Here is a 19559-nt window from a genome sequence, read left to right on the forward strand (position 1 = left end):
TTATTAATTTAACTGATTAATAATTAACGCAGCAACGTCTTTAAAAAGTAGGCGGGATCGGGATTTCCAGGCAAAAAAGGGCGGGATGACGGGATTAACAGGGAAAAATGGGCGGGAAAGCGGGATCTGAGAACCCTATTGTGGACCCTCACTTTTCGCCTTCCACGTTCGTCCGCGCACTTCACTCTCAGGAGTCACACTCGTGCTCTGCCCCGCCTGTTCCGCCTTCAGGCTAGGGAGTTCGAGGGCGCGATATGAATCTTGTCTGTGTCTCAGATCTTTTCTTTGTCCCACGTCCTGCGCTTCTACAGGATAAACATTGTCTCTTTCTCTTTTCACTACCGAGCCACAATTTTTTCTCTAGGTACCTCTTTATTTTTCTTTAGATGATTTTTGTTTTTAAATTCTCTTGCAGTGGAGTAGGAGTGTTTAGTTTCTTTGGATAATTTTAGCTTTCTTTATCGCTTGAAAAATTTTGGTTTGGTCAAGATGGCAGCTGTTTGGAGATACAGTAATGAGAACATTTCTATGCCATATGACTTCATGCTCCATATTACGCACCTCAAAGAAAATATTTGGATATGTTATAAGACTTATAAATCCACCAGGTTTCCTTTTCAGAGCTTTAATATTTGAACGACTAGTCCATAATCTACACAACCTAAGGGTGTTTACATTGAGAACTGAAAGATAAGGCCCGATAAAGGATCTCGAACAAATTGCAATTGTGAGGTATTTTGGACATCAGTGAATTTTAGCTTAAAATCTGTTGCTCACATATCGTTCAGATTTATCGATCATGCTACTTTTTACATATATTAAAATACGTTTAAACGACAATTTAATGCTCAACATTAAATTAAGGGTTTATTTTGAACGAAACTAACCGCCGAAGTGGGAGTTGGTTGAGTTGGTTTTACTTAGTACTTTCCACCACACGGAAAGGAGAAACCAGGACGACCAATCACAATGCATCTGACATATGTTCAGCGTCTTCTGGGAGAAATTGAAGGGATACTACAGCCGAGTCAAATTGTGGCACTTTTTCTGAAAATTAGGACAGTTAGCGGAAACTTGTGGTCACGTGCTCCGCAGCCAACCGCTTATGGTTATATAATTAGCGTTTCTAAGACAATGACGGTGATACGACGCTCGGCGGACTAATTACGTGATTTCTGGTGGTGAACCATCCTTATGCAGCGACGCCGGTGCCATTAATGGAGCTAAATATCATACAGTGCACGTGGTTATCACCAGCTAGCGAAAAATGGCCATGAAAAAATACGACGTTATTTCAAAAGACTGTTAACAGCGAATTAAAAGGCAATCTTATTTTTTGCCTTCGTTAAGTTCCAGAGGTCTATGTTGTCACAAAGGTAGCCCTTACTTTGATTCAAAGTATCAATAAGTGGAACTTGATTGCTTCCCCCATTTAAGCTAATCCATAGCAACCTGTTTATTCCATAAAACCCTGCATATAGCTTGTGTATTATACATATTGTTGTAATTAGGATTTCTATATACCGTTAAAACCATCTGGTGTAGGGTGGAATCTTTGACCCCAACATCTACCATATGTTCCGCTTTGCTTCTAAGAATTTATTTCAAGTCTTAATATCTATTCTTAGGGAGTATTGTGCCACAACTATTTATAGTACTTAATTATTGTCTATCGACATCCACACGCCGACGCAGTCATTTCAGGAAATGCCTTCAATATAATGGCGTTGTCCTCCCCATTGCGATATAAGACTGAGAGCGAATGCAACTCTGTTGGAACACAAGAAGGGCTCGGAACATAGCTGTAAGAGGCATGGTATTGGAGAATGTTCTGCAAGATGGCGTGATTGGTGACGTCCAGTGGGTAAACTGGAACTTTGGGGCAGGTTCCCTCACAGTAATTAGCCCAATAGCTTCGAGGCGTGATTATCCATCGGTTCCACTTGAGGTCTTTGAAACGTACCCTTAAGCGGCGTCGGCGGCAGTGCCTTTCTTGGATAGCTCGACTTTGACGATCGATTACTGTTGTATTTGTGCGGAACATTAGAAATGGTTTGGCCCGTTTTGTTCCTAACTCGATGCTTCCAAGAGTTGTCTGGGAAGATTCATCTTCCGAATCCCTCGTGTAGGTCACTAGAAAGGGCCTATGTCTTCCTTTCTTACCAATATGAAATTCAGCGCACAGGGCACCATCAACAGACAGCCGAAATCCCATTTTTCTTTCTGATTCTTGAGTTATCATTTTCACAGCAGTCGTGACGTTGAACTCTAGCCACTGACCTTTTAAGGAGTTCTTTACTGTTAAGGAATCTACTAATGTTTTCGTGGGATTCTTTCCGTTAACGAAGCTATGCACCATAACTGAATATTCACATCTCAGCTGTTCGATGTCAGCAGCCTTTTTCTTAAGAACACGAAGTTCAGCTTTCACCAAATTCTTTGATGTCATAGAGCGTAAATCAAACATTAATTCAAAAGCTCTCATGGGCATTACTTGTCTAACTCCTCCTATTTTTCAAGAAAGAAAAAGAAACTCAAATAGTTGCATCTTTCCGGACTATGCTATCAAACTTCATCTTTACAAAGTTTTCGATATGACAACAATCGGTAAATATGCATCAATAAAAGGTTTTGGACGACAGCTTAAGTTTTGGTTACCTTGTTGTCTAACAGTGCAGCCCTAATATTCTCTAAGTGACAGATTTAATTGTCCTACGTGATGACTGAAAGACAAATGTCCATAACCAAAGCGTTAAGCAGGTGTTAATGTCGAACGTTGATTCAACAAGCCTACCTTCGAGAAAGAAAGCAGTTATGGTGTTCCTGCAGTTTTTCCTTGCGGGATAGTGCCTTTGTCGATAAAGCTTTAGAAGGAATCTCGGTACGGCATGTTCTTGCTTGACGTATGAGAAACCTCCACCTGATTCCAAAAGCTGCGAATTGGAAGATGTACTGCTCGAGCGAATTGAATCAGCAATCGGAAAAGGAGTTAGTGCAAAAGCCAATGCTGCTAACAGCACATTAAAATGATGCATGTTTATAGCATCTGGTGTATAGTGAATACTTGGACGGGCACATCCAGTAAAAATTCAATTTTTCAAATTCTCCTGACGAGCCTTTAGATCAGACGAATTCGATAGGACACGACTGTGGTTATGATTTGGAAATAAATGCGCCTATGTTATTATGTATACGCGTCTGTTTCGCCACTGACCTGATCTCTCGCTATGGGTCGACAACTCTTTAATGAGTAGCGCATTAGAAAAAAACCGATAAAGATGTGAGATGACTGATAAAGAGACTTAGCCTTGAGAACAATTTGCTTAAAGATATGTCTAATTTCCTTTTAAAATATGCTGAACTGCTAAAGAATTCGAATTCTTTCAGCTGAGGAAATTAAATGGTCGACACAATATTCTTTTTTTACACCCGCTTTCAGTGTTACGTGCATAGGCAACATCTTTCGACCATCTTTCCACATGCTATGAAAGACCGTTAAACTGTGAAACTAGTAGTTTTTCCGGTCATTAGCGGAGGAAATGACAAGTTAATGATAATTACCTACCCCAAATGGCTGAAGAAGATTTGGACTTTGCATGTTACCGTATTTACGGGATGATTCAAGCGATTTAGTGTAGTCGATCGGTTCTCAATAGTGACTTCCGGTGAAATTGGGCCGCTGCCACTCTTAATATTCGCAACGTGTAAACATTCACAACAATCGACTTATTTCTGCTAGAATGACTTCTTGATACTCCTAACCTTAATTTGACGTCAAATAAATCAATCTTTCATCATTACAATTCGAGTTCGACCGTAAAGAAGTCCGTTGTGCTTACATTTTCTAAGTAGGCCAGGCTACTTAGCAGGTCGAAAGATGGCATGTCGAAAGATGTGGCCTATGCAAGTAACACTGAAAGCGGGTGTAATACACATTGAAATACACTGAGATAACAAGAAAGTTTTGGTTAATTGATTAGCTTTTCAGCTATGCGTTATTCAGTTCAGTAGCCACAAACGAAATATATCTAAATGGTAAAACTGATAAAACAGAATGTTTAACTTTGGACCATTCTAGCTCAGCTTAACTCTGTCGTCTATTTTTCCATCCACGACCATGCAAAAAGCCCGGTAGCAGGGATTTCAATCCAGCTTTATGTGTGTTTGGAATAGAGGGTCCAAGTCGAAAACCTATGACCGCTGAAAAAAACGCTTAATGATCTCAAGAGATTTTGATCAGCGAAGAAAATTGTTTTAAAATCCATCTGAGTTTCGTCAGCTGAGAAAATCTTTTTCTTCTGATAAAACAGTTTTAACTGGCTTTTTTGCTTTGCGAGCCTGGGTAAGGGGGAGGGGGTGTTCTTGTACTTTGAGATCCCCCTCCCATGTCTCCCCTCTCAAAGAGTAAGGAGTAATCAAAAGAAGTCAACATTATATTACGTGCAAAACATCCAAACTTGTTTTCTCTTGAGAAAGTCACGTGTCACTTGTGAAGTCATATACGCTGGACAAACTGTTCTGGATCGACGTTTTACAACAAACAATTAAAACGAACAAAGTGACACAAATAATTTTGTGATTGTCTTAAACTTTACTAAGTTCCACACAGGGAAACTTATTTTTATATGGATCACGCAAGAAAGGCTTGCTTTACACCTTGTCCAAATTTGGTATGTAACTGAGTCACAAAAGTATGCAAAATCACGTAATTTCTGAGAAAGAAGAGTCACATTTGGACGGTTGTTTTGAGAAGAAACTCTTCACGTGCTGGTGCTTTTTTTGTCAAGATTTTGACAAGAAAGCATGAGAAAGACTTACAACTTATTGGTCACTGAAATACGATACTATCTTCAGAAACTGATCTTCGTTCTTGCCAAGGATCGGTCTTCCACACGTTTTGAAAATGGCTGCCTTTAGCTCGCCCTCCGTACAAGCCACAAATGCACAACGGATATTGCTGTGTTAAGGCGCTGTTGGCTAAGAACCTCAGACACTGGTATTTGTGCTTTTAGGAAAGTTTTCAGACCTTTTTCTGGGCTCGTCTACCAGGAGCTTGCCATTTGCTCACATAACAGCTTGAATTAACTTTGCTTGGTTTGCCTTGTGGTATTTTGCGGTCCTTCAGTGGCAGCATCACTACTTGAATCTTCGATTCTCTTTACACCGCTTATATATCACAGGATTACAGTGTTGTTTAGATGGATTATCGCTCCGGCCTCCTTCATGCCATCTCGTCGAATTTGTGAAAGAAAATCCATAAACAAGTGACGATGTTCTTCGCACAACAGCATTGGTCTAACACTACGATGTCGATGTAAACCAAAACTATTTTTTCCCAGAAATCGCGCAATTTTCCTTACTTTTGTGATTCAGTACGCAAATTTAGATACGTTGTAGCGCAAGTCTTCCTTGCGTGATCTATATGAAAACAAGTTTCCATATGTGGAATTTACTAAGGTTTAAGTCAATCAAAAATTTATTTGCATCGTTTTGCTTGTTTTGATTTTTGGTCGTAAAACGTCGATCCAGAACAGTTTTGTCCAGCGCACTATCATGCAATATTGACGTGAAACGTCTGTCATATTAAATATGAAGATGCAATAGCTAAAAAGTTTTTAGCATCAAAATATTTATGAAATCCAAATCTAGCCAAACATTTCAAAACAACTTAAACTTGAAAAAACTCCAAATTTAGTCCGGCAAAAAAAAACCTCCTTTGAATACATGGTTGCCATAGAAGTTAAATCACATGACCAGAAAAGTCCCACAGCTTCCAAGCTATTCAGACCGCGGAACGGGCGGGGGATGCCCGCGCTGACCTTAACATTTGTAATAACTTACCTTAGTAGAATTCTACTAGCATACTAATGCAAATGCTGCAATCTGATTAGCTGAACTACTCGTATACTAACAGTCATTAGAGTGCAGTGGCTGTGGGGCGTCCACGATATGCGACGTTTGTATCGTTTATCGTTTGGAAGAAAGTTTAAACGTAAATAGATAATTAAATTCCTGAGAAGACTAAAAGATCGACATTAATGGTTTCCTGACTTTAAAAACTTGAAATTATTAAAAAAAAAAAAAAAAAAGGTGCGCGCGCGTAAACAACTGCAAATTTCCAATGCAAATTCAATCCGTGCGATTTTGTTAAAGCGTAAAGTTTAATAATGCGTAGAAAAATAATTGGAAACCGTTATTTGCGTTAATTTCAGTTAGAATTCTACTAAAACAATTAGATTATTAGCTCTTGATTTCTTTGAGGTGATAGTTGATACGGCCTTCGGTGTCATCAACTATCACCTCATAGAAATCGAGAGCGAATAATCTAATGGTTAATTAGAGTGCAATCCTGGTTACATCTGAAAATTCCGCCCCTGTCTAGGAGATGCATAATCTTTATGATAAGCAACCCAAAGTTTCATTTCCATATTAATTCGATCATATTTGACAGAAATATGCGTGTTTTGGTGACTTCTTTCGAATTAGGACACTTTGTGCGCATACCATAAGGAGCATGCATTTCGTTAGCGTCGGTGAAGTTTTGGACATATTCCGTTCCCATGACAACCGCATTTCAACGTTCATTTTTTCCAAATTTGGAATCTTCTTGCTCTTATTAACAAAATTTAACTTCAATGCAGTTGTTTTCTTTATAATTATTGTTCTTTTAGTATTGTGATATTGACTGTAATTAGCTTTGAGATTTTGGGTGATTTTCTTGCGTTTTGGAAAAATCGAGCAATCTAAGATGGGGAATCCAATATGGTGTGTGTTTAAAATGATGACGTAATTCCCACGTGATATTATGACATCTTCTCAATTTGGACGTACTATATACCTTCCAAGTTTCATTCGTTTCATTCGCATTGCTAAAAATATTCTTAAAGCTATGAAGAAGGTGCGGATTCCCCTCCTCCCTCAGGCATAGTATTTAGATTTGTTTTAACTACGGTTTATCCTTTGTGAACTTTTTGTCGGCGGAAAAATTTTCACAAAATATAATAGTACACCTCTATTAAGTCGCAATGACAAGATGCTCGAAAAGCTCCTGTTGATCTGTATACCTGCGTTATTAACGACAGTCGTTGGGTGAAATGACAAACTAATGACAGTGACATAAGGGAATTAAGTCCAAATTGCGAAACGAGAAGCTTTGAAATTTATAAGGAAGCCTTGGATACCTTCCCTCACTGAGAGCCTCTAAAATGCATAAACGTCTTTGGGTAAACAGTTCAGAACACAAAGCTTCCAATTGCCTCTCTTTCGATATCATGGTGTTTTTAATTCCGAGAACAGTTCAAACGTATAATCATTGTGTGTAACCTTGCACGGATGGCAGCATCAATATTGTTTTATCGCAGAAGTTATTGATGTCGGACTGAATCATCCAGATCTTGGGTATTTTCTCCGAACACTGTTCTCTGGATCTGCTGATCACTTTTTCAGGCCAATACGGTTTTCATCATTTTATTATTATATTTGTTTCCTGTGGTAAAATTAGCCCATAAATCTCATGTTGCCGTGCGCTCTTAAGTAACAGGTCACAGTTACATCAACATGCGGTAAAAACAAAAAAGAGGCCCTCGAGCCGTCAAGAGATTGTGCATGGAGGTCTCACCACATTTGACGTCATCTTCGTTCTATTGGGGAGCTTAAGCAAACCACGACGGCAACGGCAATGAAAACGTCTTCAAACAAAAGGCGTAACCGTCCTCTGCAAAACAAAAACTTGAAATGACCAAGTTTTGCGTATTTTGAATTGAACGGATCATTTTTCGTATTTTCTTCTGGGTTCGCTGGCGTTACATCATTAGTTTGAGTAGGTTTTTAGACCACTCGGCGCACATGTAAGTTCTAGACAACTGCGAAATTCAAAGGTAAAATATAAATTCATTTTTTCCAGCCGTCGTCCTACGCATCGTCGTCTTCTTTGAGACGAAGGGCAACATGGAATCTATCTAGTTTATATAATAAAGAAACAAAAAATGTCAATGACGTCATTCACATATTGTTTACGTTTGTCCTCTGATAGATCATATGTAAGAAGCAATCAAAATACAGGAATAATTTAGCTTATTACATAAGGCATCTCTCATGAGAATAATTGATAATACTAGCTCTTCAAAACTCGACAATTCACTAGCACCAGTGCACCTAAACTGTCTGCACTGGATGTGGAGTACTGAAGCCAGATTCAAGGCAGCGCAATCAAGCACAGTTCACCATAGTATGGATGTTCTGAGCTTTGATAAATGAAATATTTTACCGTGGTTTACATGTAACATTATCGAAATTTTCCGCATTTAGATCATAACAGCTGATTACAGCACATATAACTGTATTTCTTGGCATGTTTGCATCTCAGTTACGGAAGCTTTGAAATAGAATATAGTTGGTATGGTTTAAAATGAAATCTTCGGATCGCAGAACTTATCGATGCATGAAGTTATCAATGTACATTGGAGTAAGTTATGCCCTCCCTTCAATTTAGCGTCTTGTGTCCAAATAGTACAAGAGGCTTTGAGCATAAGCAAAATTACATTTATGAAACTTGAAGGAATGAAGGAAGGAAGGAAGGAAGGAAGGAAGGAAGGAAGGAAGGAAGGAAGGAAGGAAGGAAGGAAGGAAGGAAGGAAGGAAGGAAGGAAGGAAAGAAGGAAGGAAGGAAGGAAGGAATACCTTTATTTAAGTGTCAAACTAAAGTAGCAGTAAATAACCACTAAATGGGGACACTAAAAATAAATTAAAATTAACAAAACTATTTACAATTGATAAAATGAGTATGAAATTAATGAGATCATTTACCTGTGCATGATTGTTGAGTGTGGGTTAGAAAGGAAAGAAGGAAAGGAAAGAAGTTTGGTTCAGAGGCGAAAGAAAACAAGAAGCTACAAGGGGTTCTACAAGCGAAATCGCAAACAAATTCAACTGATGTAAAATTGTGAAAGAAAAAAATAAACACACTTCACAGTTCACAGTAATTCGCTTCCCATAAAGTACGCCCATTCGTTTTATTTTCTTTGAATAGAGGAGTCATCGACGTGGAACGCAGAAGGGCCTCTTAAGCTGGTTACACTTTGGCGACGACAACAATGGTCCGTTGTTCCATTTATATACACTGAGAAATTGGTCAGTTGTTAGAAATAATCACTGGTTCAAAACAATGGAAGATGCATTAGTGCTCTAAAATGACTCGTGATTAGTGTTTCAGCACGAAATTAGAATTATTCGTTTCTCATATTTTGTCTCGGAAATTTGCATGAAAGTAGACAAGGCCCTAATCTGGGAAAGATTTGTTCAGGAAAATACAAAGTCATCACTTCTATTCCTTCTTGTACGATCTTCAATCACCGCGCCCTTCCTTTCATTATTGTGTTATATTTTCTTTTGTAATAAACAAGAATAGTTTTAAAGGACAGGGCTGGTCTCGATGTGAATGAATTTCCGCCGCACCTGCGACCGTTCTACAAACTTCCACGAGAGCTAAAAGTAATCTATTCAAGTATGTGGAGTGGACCGTGAAGAGCTGTCATATCATTATTGAAAAACATCACATGAATATTCACCTCTGATATGGGTTAAACTTAACTGTAAAAGATGTAAAGAAAGCCGCTCGCCTATCTATAAATTACTCGTCCAAAAGACGACTGGGCTGTTTGAAAGAGAGCTGGTATCGACATATATAGGGTACGCGGTATTCGCATGAGCTCTAAAACCCGCACATCTCTCAACTCGAAAACAACATTCCGTACGTACAGCGTAATCGAATGACACTACACTATGTTTGCGAGATTTGTTATATTCAGTTTGTTATTCTGCCTTTCACATGAGATATCTGATAAGATTTCCAGTCAATCTTCCACGTTGCTTCGGGGATTCAACTCGGGGGACGTTCAATCGCAAGAGCTGTCAAAGCAAAGGGAGACCGTGCCACGATTCCTTCTCAACTTGTACAGAAAGCGGACGCTTTTACATCGTACTGGTGTAAACCAACGGGAGACCGACGTAGTAAGAGTGTTTTTCCGAGAACGTAAGTGCTCTTTAGAGAATCTCATAAGTTACAGAACGTAGTTGGTAGCCATAAAACGTTTCGTAACAATAATTATAAATATCACCAAGATTTCTCATATTTGTTTTCTTCCTCTTCAGCCGCAGGGAATGGCGAGCATACAGGGCCACTACATCATGGATTTTACTTCAATTTGTCTGTTATAGCAGCCGGAGAAAAAGTCAAGAAAGCTCATTTGAGGATTTACAAGAAGAAACCGCTGGGCCAAAACACAGAAGGGCATTTTAAGATCAGAGTTCTTCGCCTGAAAAATTTCCAGAACAGGAACAGTGGAGTTCTTGTTGCTTCCCACCTTGTAAGTTACAAGGAGAAAGTCGGCCGGTGGATCAGCTTGGACGTCACGGCCGCGGTAAAATTCTGGATAGACAAGCCTGAAGAAAACTTTGGCTTGAGTTTAACAGTAGATGGGGTCAAGGCTTTTCCGACAGATTTTCGTATTGGAGCACATGGAAAAAAGGCACCTTTCTTGGTAACATACTCTCCAAACTCACTGAAAGTGTCAAAGACGCTAAAGAACTGCAATAATAGCATGGTGCCAGAGGATGATGACGACAACGTTTCGCAAAACGCCTCAACGACCACGAGAAACCGTGTAAGACGTTCAAGTACACTCAATAGGTGTAAACGCCGTTGGGCTTACGTACAGTTCAAGACGCTTAAGTGGAACTGGATTATTGCCCCGAGTGGTTATACCGCCAATTACTGTGAAGGGGTCTGTCCACACGTTCTAGACATGCATCTAGAACCGACTAATCACGCCATTTTGCAAAGCATCCTTCACAGAATGGATGGTCGGATTCCATCCCCATTATGTGCTCCGACCAAACTGCATGGCATTAGTGTTTTGTATAAGACAAGCGACAGATCGATCGCACTAACAGAGTATGGTGGAATGGTAGTGTCATCATGTGGATGCCTGTAATATAGAATGGTTGATTCTTAAGACCCGTTTTGATAGATTTCGTGGAAAAATACTGCATTAGTTTGGACACATATTTGGCGCATATAGTATTAGTACAGACGATTGTCTAACTGACAGTTAGAGTCTCTTTGATTTGGCTGTAGCCAAAATATATTTTTTAATTGCTTTTAAAACCCTATAAATGATATTGTGGTTAATTGCTAAGAAGTATAACGTAGGCAGGTGATATTTTCTCGAGCAATGCCTAATTGAGACGATATCAACGAGGACACTTTTGATTCAAGGACAGACCAAAAACAATGAATTGTGACCACATTCTAAACACACTCTAAAACCTACTCGAGCAAACCTTCAATTTTCTCTAATAAGCAAATAGTTCAGATATTTAAGCCCCTAGACAAAACAACGTTACGAAAAATAGACAATTTGAAATTCAAATTTGTGGCTGACATAAAAAAGAAGGGTAGAACAAAGACCTAAAACGACAGAAGTATCTTCTTTGGCTACAAAAATGATTATAAAGAGAGCTGACAACAGGGATCTCAATATTTGCGAGGCGCCAAATTTTTTATGCGAGAAGAAACTGAACGTGTAAGAATGTCTAACCCTGGCGGCAATAATTAAACGCCAACTAATATTTTCTGTTTAATTGACTATGAAAATAAAAAGCATGCTGAGTGAGACAGACGTCGAAGGTCGTAGTGCTAATGTCAACCAGATTCCATCGACCGAAAACGCTTGTTAAAAGTGAAAACGAAAGACTCCAAAGTCTTTCATCCAGAGTATGAGCGTTCTCGAGTAACTTGAAAACTTGAAAAAAAAACTCATCCCTTTTGTTAAGAGAAAACGCATCAAGTTTATGATAAACAGCTATTAATAGGTATTAATTACATGCAATAAGAATACGATATCGTTCATAAAAAACCCTGAGCGCCATCAGTCTTATTGCTGTAGTAGACATTTTGATGTCCGTGGTAATCAAGTGATTACAACGGTATTGATAGAAAAAGTTATTTAATTTAATTTTTACAACAGAAATTAAAAAGGATTTTAGAAAGAGACTACGCGTTCTTAAATAGCATGCATTAAAACCCCAAAGAGACTCATTACATGTAACTTCAGAGTCAATCTCGCCGTCGTGATGTGCTCTACTCGCGCCAATGTGATAATTATTTTCAATCTATTAATAGTTAAGTTATATTCAAAATAACTTAACTATTAATAGATTGATCCCGCGAAAGTCAATATCACGTTGTCTGTAGGTTTGTAACAAATTAAACATTGTTGTTACAAACCGACAGACAAGGAGATATTGAATCTGGTGGGAGAAGAGAACAAAGGCTAATATGGAAGCGACAAGCCCGGAACAGATGAGCATAGCGGGTACATACAGTATATGGTAATTTCGGGTTTTTCTTATGAAATAGAAGGAGGGTTTATTGATCCATTACTGAGTCTATTTTGTTGGCAAAGTTATGTTTATCGTTAAATCAATAAATTGGAGTAATTTTTTAACAGTTGTAGAACTTGACGCCCCGCTTAACGGTTTTTAATAAATGGAGAACATTCGACCTCACGAGCAAAACATGGGAAGTTCACACGCGCGCCCCCAGCCACTCTCGATTGAATGACCATTCCTTGTTATTGTGGTTATTGCTTTCGTCTTAGTGTGGCTGCAGTGGCTGGAAGAAAGAAATAGAACTCCAGCCACCACAAGAAGATGGATAGAAATGAGCGAACGAAATAATTAACTGACGAACCTTATATGGCCTATACTGATCGAGGCTTTTCCAAAACGAAGTTGCCATAAAACGATTTGCCAGCGATACTATCTTTCGTGTTTCAAATTCTTTGGTAGACGCAAACTACTCCTGTTTCGCTGTTTCCCCCTACCTTTGACACAAGTCTTTCCTTTTTCTTGTAGTCATTTTTCAGTTTTCCAAACCCGGCAAGTGCTCCACCCTGATGACTACCTGTTCTTTTATTCTTTGAACCTTCTGTGTATTGCCTTGCAAGTCATACTATCAAGGTCCACCATATCTTTGTTTCTAGTTCCTTTCACATCAAACATCACGAGATTAGCCCTTTTGCACAAGTATAACGGATATGTAAAAAAATGCTTATCACCTAGCTAGCGAGCAAGCAGGCTATCTTTCACTTGAGAAAACATCTCAAAAATGTAAACCATGGTAACTTTATTGTATTGAACAGGGGTCTGAAAGCAAGCAAACATCGAAAATACATTTTTTCGAGATGAAATTAAACAAAATGCCATTTTAGGTGTTTTTTGGTTGATCAGCCTTACCAGTTTGATTTATTATCTGGTCATTTTCGAGAATAAAATAATTCATTCACAGGCTTTTTGATATCTTCTGTTTTCGCATCTCCTAGACACGTGATGTCTTTCGCCCAACAAGGACAACGTTGGATATGATTCAGTCATTACAGACGGACTGAAAAGAATACCACCAAATTTCCATTCTCGGCTACGACTAAAAATATGATATGAGAGAAAATATCCTAAAGGTTAACAATTAGATTATGAGCTCGAGACGTCTATCGCGTGATAGCTGACGGGTCCTGACGAGAGTACAGCCCGAGTCAATTATCACGCATATAAATCTACTAATCGTTCGAAACTTTATCTAAATCCACTTCGCAGACACTTCGAAAAGGTAGAGAAGCTACCGTCATTTTGTCAACAACCACACCCTGCTAGGCTACTCACTATCTACAGCAGAATAGATAGTGAGTAGTGTAGCCAATCAGAGGACGGTGTTAAGTTCTACTCAATACTTAGACCTGCTACTTATCTTCTAATCAACTTATGTTCATGAAGTCTGAGTTGGTTAAACCTATTGAGACTGGGCGGAAGGTGCCTGTGCTAAGTTAAGTCGTCAATATAAAAAATATTACATTTAAGTAAACGTTGCCAAACTTTGCGACTGTCGCAGAAATCTATCTGCATACAATAGGCCACGTTCGATATATCAATATTCTAAAATGGCTTCGAGGCTTTCGGGTCAAAATTATAAATTTTTAAACTTTCTTTTGTCTTTCAATTCCCAAAAGATACCTGGATACAAAGAAAACAACACCAAATATAGAAGCTTGTCCCGAAAGCCTCGAAGCCATGTTAGAATGTTGATATATCGAACGTGCCCTATTCGGTACGACATGTTATTTTACCCTGAACTTGCTTCCATGGCACAGGTTTGTTTTTTGAAACGTGGAATTTCTGGCTCGAATTACCAAAATTTCTACTGATATGTTTAAGACCTTCTGGCATTATATGATTGATTCGATTTGTTGTGAGTCACCTGTTTAGAAAATCAAGAAAATCGTGAACATGGCCAGGATCCAAGATGGCGGTTGTTTGGATATTGTGACGTTAGTGCAAGTGCAGAGCTATTCTTCCGAATTAGTTGTGTGGAATGATGGGATGGCAACCCATAGTTCCATTTACCAGTGCCAAGGTTTCTTGACAACACCCTTGCTTACGGAATCATTGAAGACGTGTTGAAGAAAACCATGCAGCAGCTCAACACTTGCCATGATTCTCCGCAGGCGTGTAAGACCATGATTCCTTGCAGGCTTGCCTCATAAAAGGAACTGGGCATTCAACTAATTTTACTCCAAAGCCTTGTAAATCCAAATTAGGAAGATGATTAGGAATACATATTTGACCTAGAACTGTTTGGTATCACTCAAACTATCATTGCTGTGAATGGCTTGGCAAATTACTATTTCACACTTTTCTATGAAGTAATATAAAGTTTGTATGATTTTAATAAGGGAGACCTTTGCCTCTACTAAGATTGAGTCTGTAGGGATTCAGTGAAATTTACAAAACAAAAATTATAATTGGACTAAGATAGCAAAAGCGATTCGCTTTAATAAGGCGCAAGAAGAGAAATAACAAAAACTATTTGACGTTCAGTCCTTTTTCATCGATTATTTTTCCTGTAGAATAGGAATCAATTTTTAAATACTTTGCTACGAAAATGAGTTTATTTAATTAGAGGCAGCTGGCGAAAACAATATTGATAATTGCTGCCTTTGGTTCAATATACTCAGCACATGCATCTAATTCTTTTAAATATGTAGTCTCAGTCTTTGAACGCAGCAAGAATTTTCTTTTCTTTTTCTTTTTCTTTTTGTACGATGCATCAGTAAGTTTAATAGTACAAATATTCTTCGTGAAAAGCCATCTGTTGTGATAATGCTCATTATCGTAATGTCTTGTTTCTAATTTGTTTTGTTCCACGATACCACAAAATACTCAATCTTCCAATTAGTTTCTACCTCACTGAAATTGCCTTTTTCCAATTACCCCTACATTTGGACAAGCAACATTAATAAAGGGAAAAGAAAGTTATTATTTTTATCCTTGGAGTCTAAGAAAGGCATTAAAAAAGCACCATTGATTAGAATTTTTGGAGAAAGTTTAGTCTTCCAATTGAACCTTTCCTGGCAAAGCATAAGATTCTCTCAAGCAACATTTTTTCTCTATTTCAGTGCAATGGAAATTAGTTTATCTAGCAGAAAAGAATCGAGACCTCATCACTCAGCATTTAACGATATTGTCTTGGGAACACTGCATGAATCGGAAGTGAAGGAGTTGATCGGTTAGGGCGTTGAACTACAGTTGCTTCTTTCCCACAAGAAATTTGCTACCTAGAACTTCTATTGGGTAACCTGCGATGGGACTAGCAACCCCAACAGGTAGGAGGAGGGGAAGGGGGTGGGGGTGGGGGTGTAGCGCAATACACGCGATCCGGCTTCATGCCACGGAACAATGGATGAGCCCCGAAAGTTGTGGTCTCCAACCCTCAAACAAAACATTCAAAGACATAAAAAAAGAAATGCATATGATTAATGCTTCAAGAAAGCAGCGTTTCTGCTAATATGTAGAAAGCCTGCTTGTTTTTGTGATAGTCAGTAGCTGCCCCATGGGCTATTTCGCAATGCAGATTTCGAACGGCGTAATGACATTCTGTACATTGCTCTTGGCTTAATGACTAGCTTGTAAACATCGGGATCAGTCCAGATATCAAAAGCTAAAATAAGGCGACTTTTCAACCATGACCAAGTGTTTGTTGTTCCTAAGCGACTATTTTACTATTGACTTGGGGGCCCACTATCATCCCATCTTGTGCGAAATTCAGAGGGATCTCCCTTAGTTCATATTAAGTTGTTGATTGTTGGCACGTGATCACCACATGGTGTAATATCTCTCATCGGAGCTTACCTTTGTGTGTACGTTCTCGTTGCGTTCATGGATTGAACTCGAGCTGGAATTCTGATTTGAACTCGGTTAGATTCACTTCAAGTCACTTTATTCGGAGAAAAATTCACTACACGTCTAAGAGGATGGCCGCTGGCGCCCATGAACAATTAGGTCCCATGCCCCTTTGTCTCATTTGGATTGGTACAAATTTTACCTCTTGTGTTCTTTGATGAGTCATCAGGTTGACATCAGCTTGGCAAACGCAAAGTGCTTTGCTTTATCAGAAACTTGATCAATCGAACTGCAATAGAACGGATAATTTTTAAGACACAAGGAAAACAGATGACTGATATACGATTAAAAGTTGCCGAAGGAACTTCGACAATCACAAAAGGAGACATTTTAGTGAATCTTTGATTGTCTTTCCGGGCAGTTTAACGATGACGTTGTCTTGTCATTAATCAAGTTTAGCGACGACCAAACCATCCTCTTAGTGGTACTTTAATTGTTTTAAAGAAATTAACACTCGCATTTGATTAGAGCGAAATTGTAAATTTGTCGTTAACATTTTCACTCCCGTTAGACTTCAGGTAAGTGGCCCACAATTAGATTTCAGGCAAATAGCTTAATTGTGCAATTCTTTAATCGTATTCTTTTTAGGATTTAAAGTGATCCTGTCTTTGAGAAACATTTTATGCGATCCGGCCTCAAAAACATGTTCAAAACTGAGGAAAAAGGTGTCCTTCTGGCGTTAGGAATTATGAGCTTGTTTACTCACTACGATCGATCGAGCGCTCGGTTTTGAGGGCAAGCCTTTTAATTTCAGACATGACGATCTGATTTCACTATAAAACCAGTAGCAGACGAAGAAGAAAGAGAGCTGGTCTTCACCTTCAATTTTTTTTACACCTTATTTTTCGTGTTCTGGCTCGAAAAGAAATCCACATTTAACTAATTAATCCTGAAGACCAGAAGCCATTACTGAAATGAAATTTTTGACAGTCTGCCACCCCTTCAATTTAAAACATTTCTGCCAGCAGAAAATTTTTCGTGCCGTTAATTCTACTGATATGTATATTCTGAATATGTCATATATGTGCAGAAGCTTTTTGAATCTTAGCCAGATTCTACTATTAAGGTTTTTTTTTTCCTTAAGCAAAATGCAATCATAGAAAATGTTGGCCCATAATCACCAAAATTAAAATTTCTGCCGCGCTCTTGACATTACAAAGTGAAAGATTATTTTCACGTCCATTGTTTCTTTCCAATGGCGACGGTAGCCTCTTTCTAAACGAGATCCGGTCCGAGAGTTAAAGTGTGTTTTAGCAGAAGAAAATATTTCAAATGTAGCATGTTCCCTTTTGTCATGTTATAATAATGGAACGTTATTTCCATAAAAGCATGTTAATGTAGAATAATTGTTTTACTTTCTCACCAAAATAGCGATAACATAAATTCCATTTATTAATTTCATCAGTTAAAGGTTATTAATGACAAAAAATCCTTGACAGAACTCCGTATGCTCTTAGCAAATATAATTTCATTTTACCCCCTGCCACATATATTTTTTTCTCATTTCGGAAAAATGAATTTCTGACGACGTACTCACAGGAATTAACAAGTTTGAGCCGTACTGTGTCACCAGGAAACCCATTAATTGTCGAGCCAATTGAGAAATGTCAGAATTAAATTACATTTACCCATCTGATGTTATCTTGCCATCGAAAGTGAAAATTAATACAACATCCAGCTTAAGGCTCAAATAAATAAGTCTGTTTGACGGCAAACAAGGGAGTCTTTTTCTCTTCACTGTCTTTTTCTTTCTGGATTAACTATCGTAAATGTGACACAGATCAGTGAAATATTTTAAACCAATAAGGCTTTTAGCCATCTAACAATGACAAAAATAAGGCTTGTTCACTATAAGTGAATCTTCCAGTCACTGTCAAAGAAAAGGGAAAACCACCCTTAACACAGGTTGGCTTCAACTGCTTTTATTATTCAATTGTACCTAGAGCGCGTATTTTAGCTTTGTCTGATTGCAATTTACCCGCGAAACATGTTAATTGTTAATGAGGGCTTCATAAACGTTGACCCGGCAGAGGGAACGAAATAAAAGCGTTATTCTGTTAATGGCATGAAAGCTTTCCAGATATTAGTACACTGCGAAAGTTTTTCCTCATTATTAAAAAGTTCATTCTCCCTGTCCTCAGACCAAATTAATAATGCCTGACAGAATAAAGCGAAAAATATTTTCGCGGGAGTGTGGTTTAACCCCGAAACGGATTGTAAGGCTGTACGTTCACAAAGGTCGTAACTTTGGACAGCGAAACGCATTTTACTAGAGCTGGAAAAGTAAACAAGAGCTCGCGATAAATTTTGACGAACGTCAGACTTCTTTTCGCTTTTATTTTTCAATTAGGACCAAAATTGCCAGGTCTTGGGCTGGCGAACGATAAAGCAAATTGAGCTGTAGCGAACGGAAAACAAAACAAACAAGATCTTCATTTCGCGGTTTGTAATTGAAAAGCGTCGATTGATGAACGTGCCACAGCAAGCCAGCAGAAATTTTAATTTCCCTTTCTACTGTACTCGCGAAAGGATGGCCAGCCATCAGGTAATTAACAAGTGGGAACAGAAAAATAGTAAATGGCTTATTTTTGTCGGGATTAATTAAACAACGCAAAATGGAACCAGCCCAAAGCAACGCGGTTATCAGTTATGTTCGATAATTTCTTTCTGGTAACTCTTATCACTAGAAAGGTCTCAAATGTCTGGGCAACTTTTATCACTCTTGTCAGAAAGAACTTTAATGCTTCTGTGTTAATGAAGGAACGTGTAAAGAAATACGATATTTACCTTTGCTTCTTAGGAGATTTAAGTGTTATTTATACATTTCAATTAAAGAATGGGGTGTAATTGAACGCAAGCGAGCGAACTCTGTTTGCTTTATCGCGTATGCCCAGTCGCGGGGTCTGTCCAGAGTTGTGAATAATTCCTTAACTAACTTGCCATCTACACTCTACACCTCAAAGAGGAATTAATCGACTGCATTGTGATCATTGTTCGTTAGCGCGAAACTCCGTTTAATTTCGTTCGAAAAGAAACGAAAAACAATTGTTTTTGGTATTCGTAATTAGCGACAGCTCCCGAGGCAGTTTTCAATTTACATGGGTTTGTGGTCAGATCCGGTTAAATAATTAAAAGGCTATTTGAAAAGTAGGGAACATGGCCTAATCAATAGTATACACTGCATTCAATTTAATAAAATTTCATTAGTGTTATGCTAATCTCCTTGTGGGGGCATCTTTGATAACGTAAGAGTAGCTTTTACTTTT

The 19559-nt window shown here is 38.4% G+C and overlaps 2 protein-coding genes across 2 annotated transcripts; one reads left to right on the forward strand and one right to left on the reverse strand.

The window, feature by feature from the left end:
* Positions 1 to 3340, reverse strand: LOC110053862 (bone morphogenetic protein 7-like). The gene is made up of 2 exons (XM_089275544.1): positions 2795 to 3340; positions 1 to 2508 (listed from the first exon to the last, which is right to left on the reverse strand). The coding sequence occupies exons 1-2, from the start codon at positions 3033 to 3035 to the stop codon at positions 1670 to 1672; spliced, it is 1080 nt and encodes a 359-aa protein (XP_089131670.1). The 5' UTR covers positions 3036 to 3340; the 3' UTR covers positions 1 to 1669.
* Positions 3341 to 9534: 6194 nt separating this feature from the next.
* LOC110053829 (bone morphogenetic protein 6-like) lies at positions 9535 to 12052 on the forward strand. Its single transcript, XM_020760119.2, has 2 exons — positions 9535 to 10030; positions 10150 to 12052. Exons 1-2 carry the CDS (start codon positions 9781 to 9783, stop codon positions 10989 to 10991), a joined length of 1092 nt encoding a protein of 363 aa, XP_020615778.1. The 5' UTR covers positions 9535 to 9780; the 3' UTR covers positions 10992 to 12052.
* The last annotated feature ends 7507 nt before the right edge of the window (positions 12053 to 19559 follow it).

This window comes from Orbicella faveolata, unplaced genomic scaffold (assembly GCF_042242905.1).
Source record: "Orbicella faveolata isolate gen_17 unplaced genomic scaffold, um_ofav_v1 contig_36, whole genome shotgun sequence".
NCBI classification, from domain to species: domain Eukaryota; kingdom Metazoa; phylum Cnidaria; class Anthozoa; order Scleractinia; family Merulinidae; genus Orbicella; species Orbicella faveolata.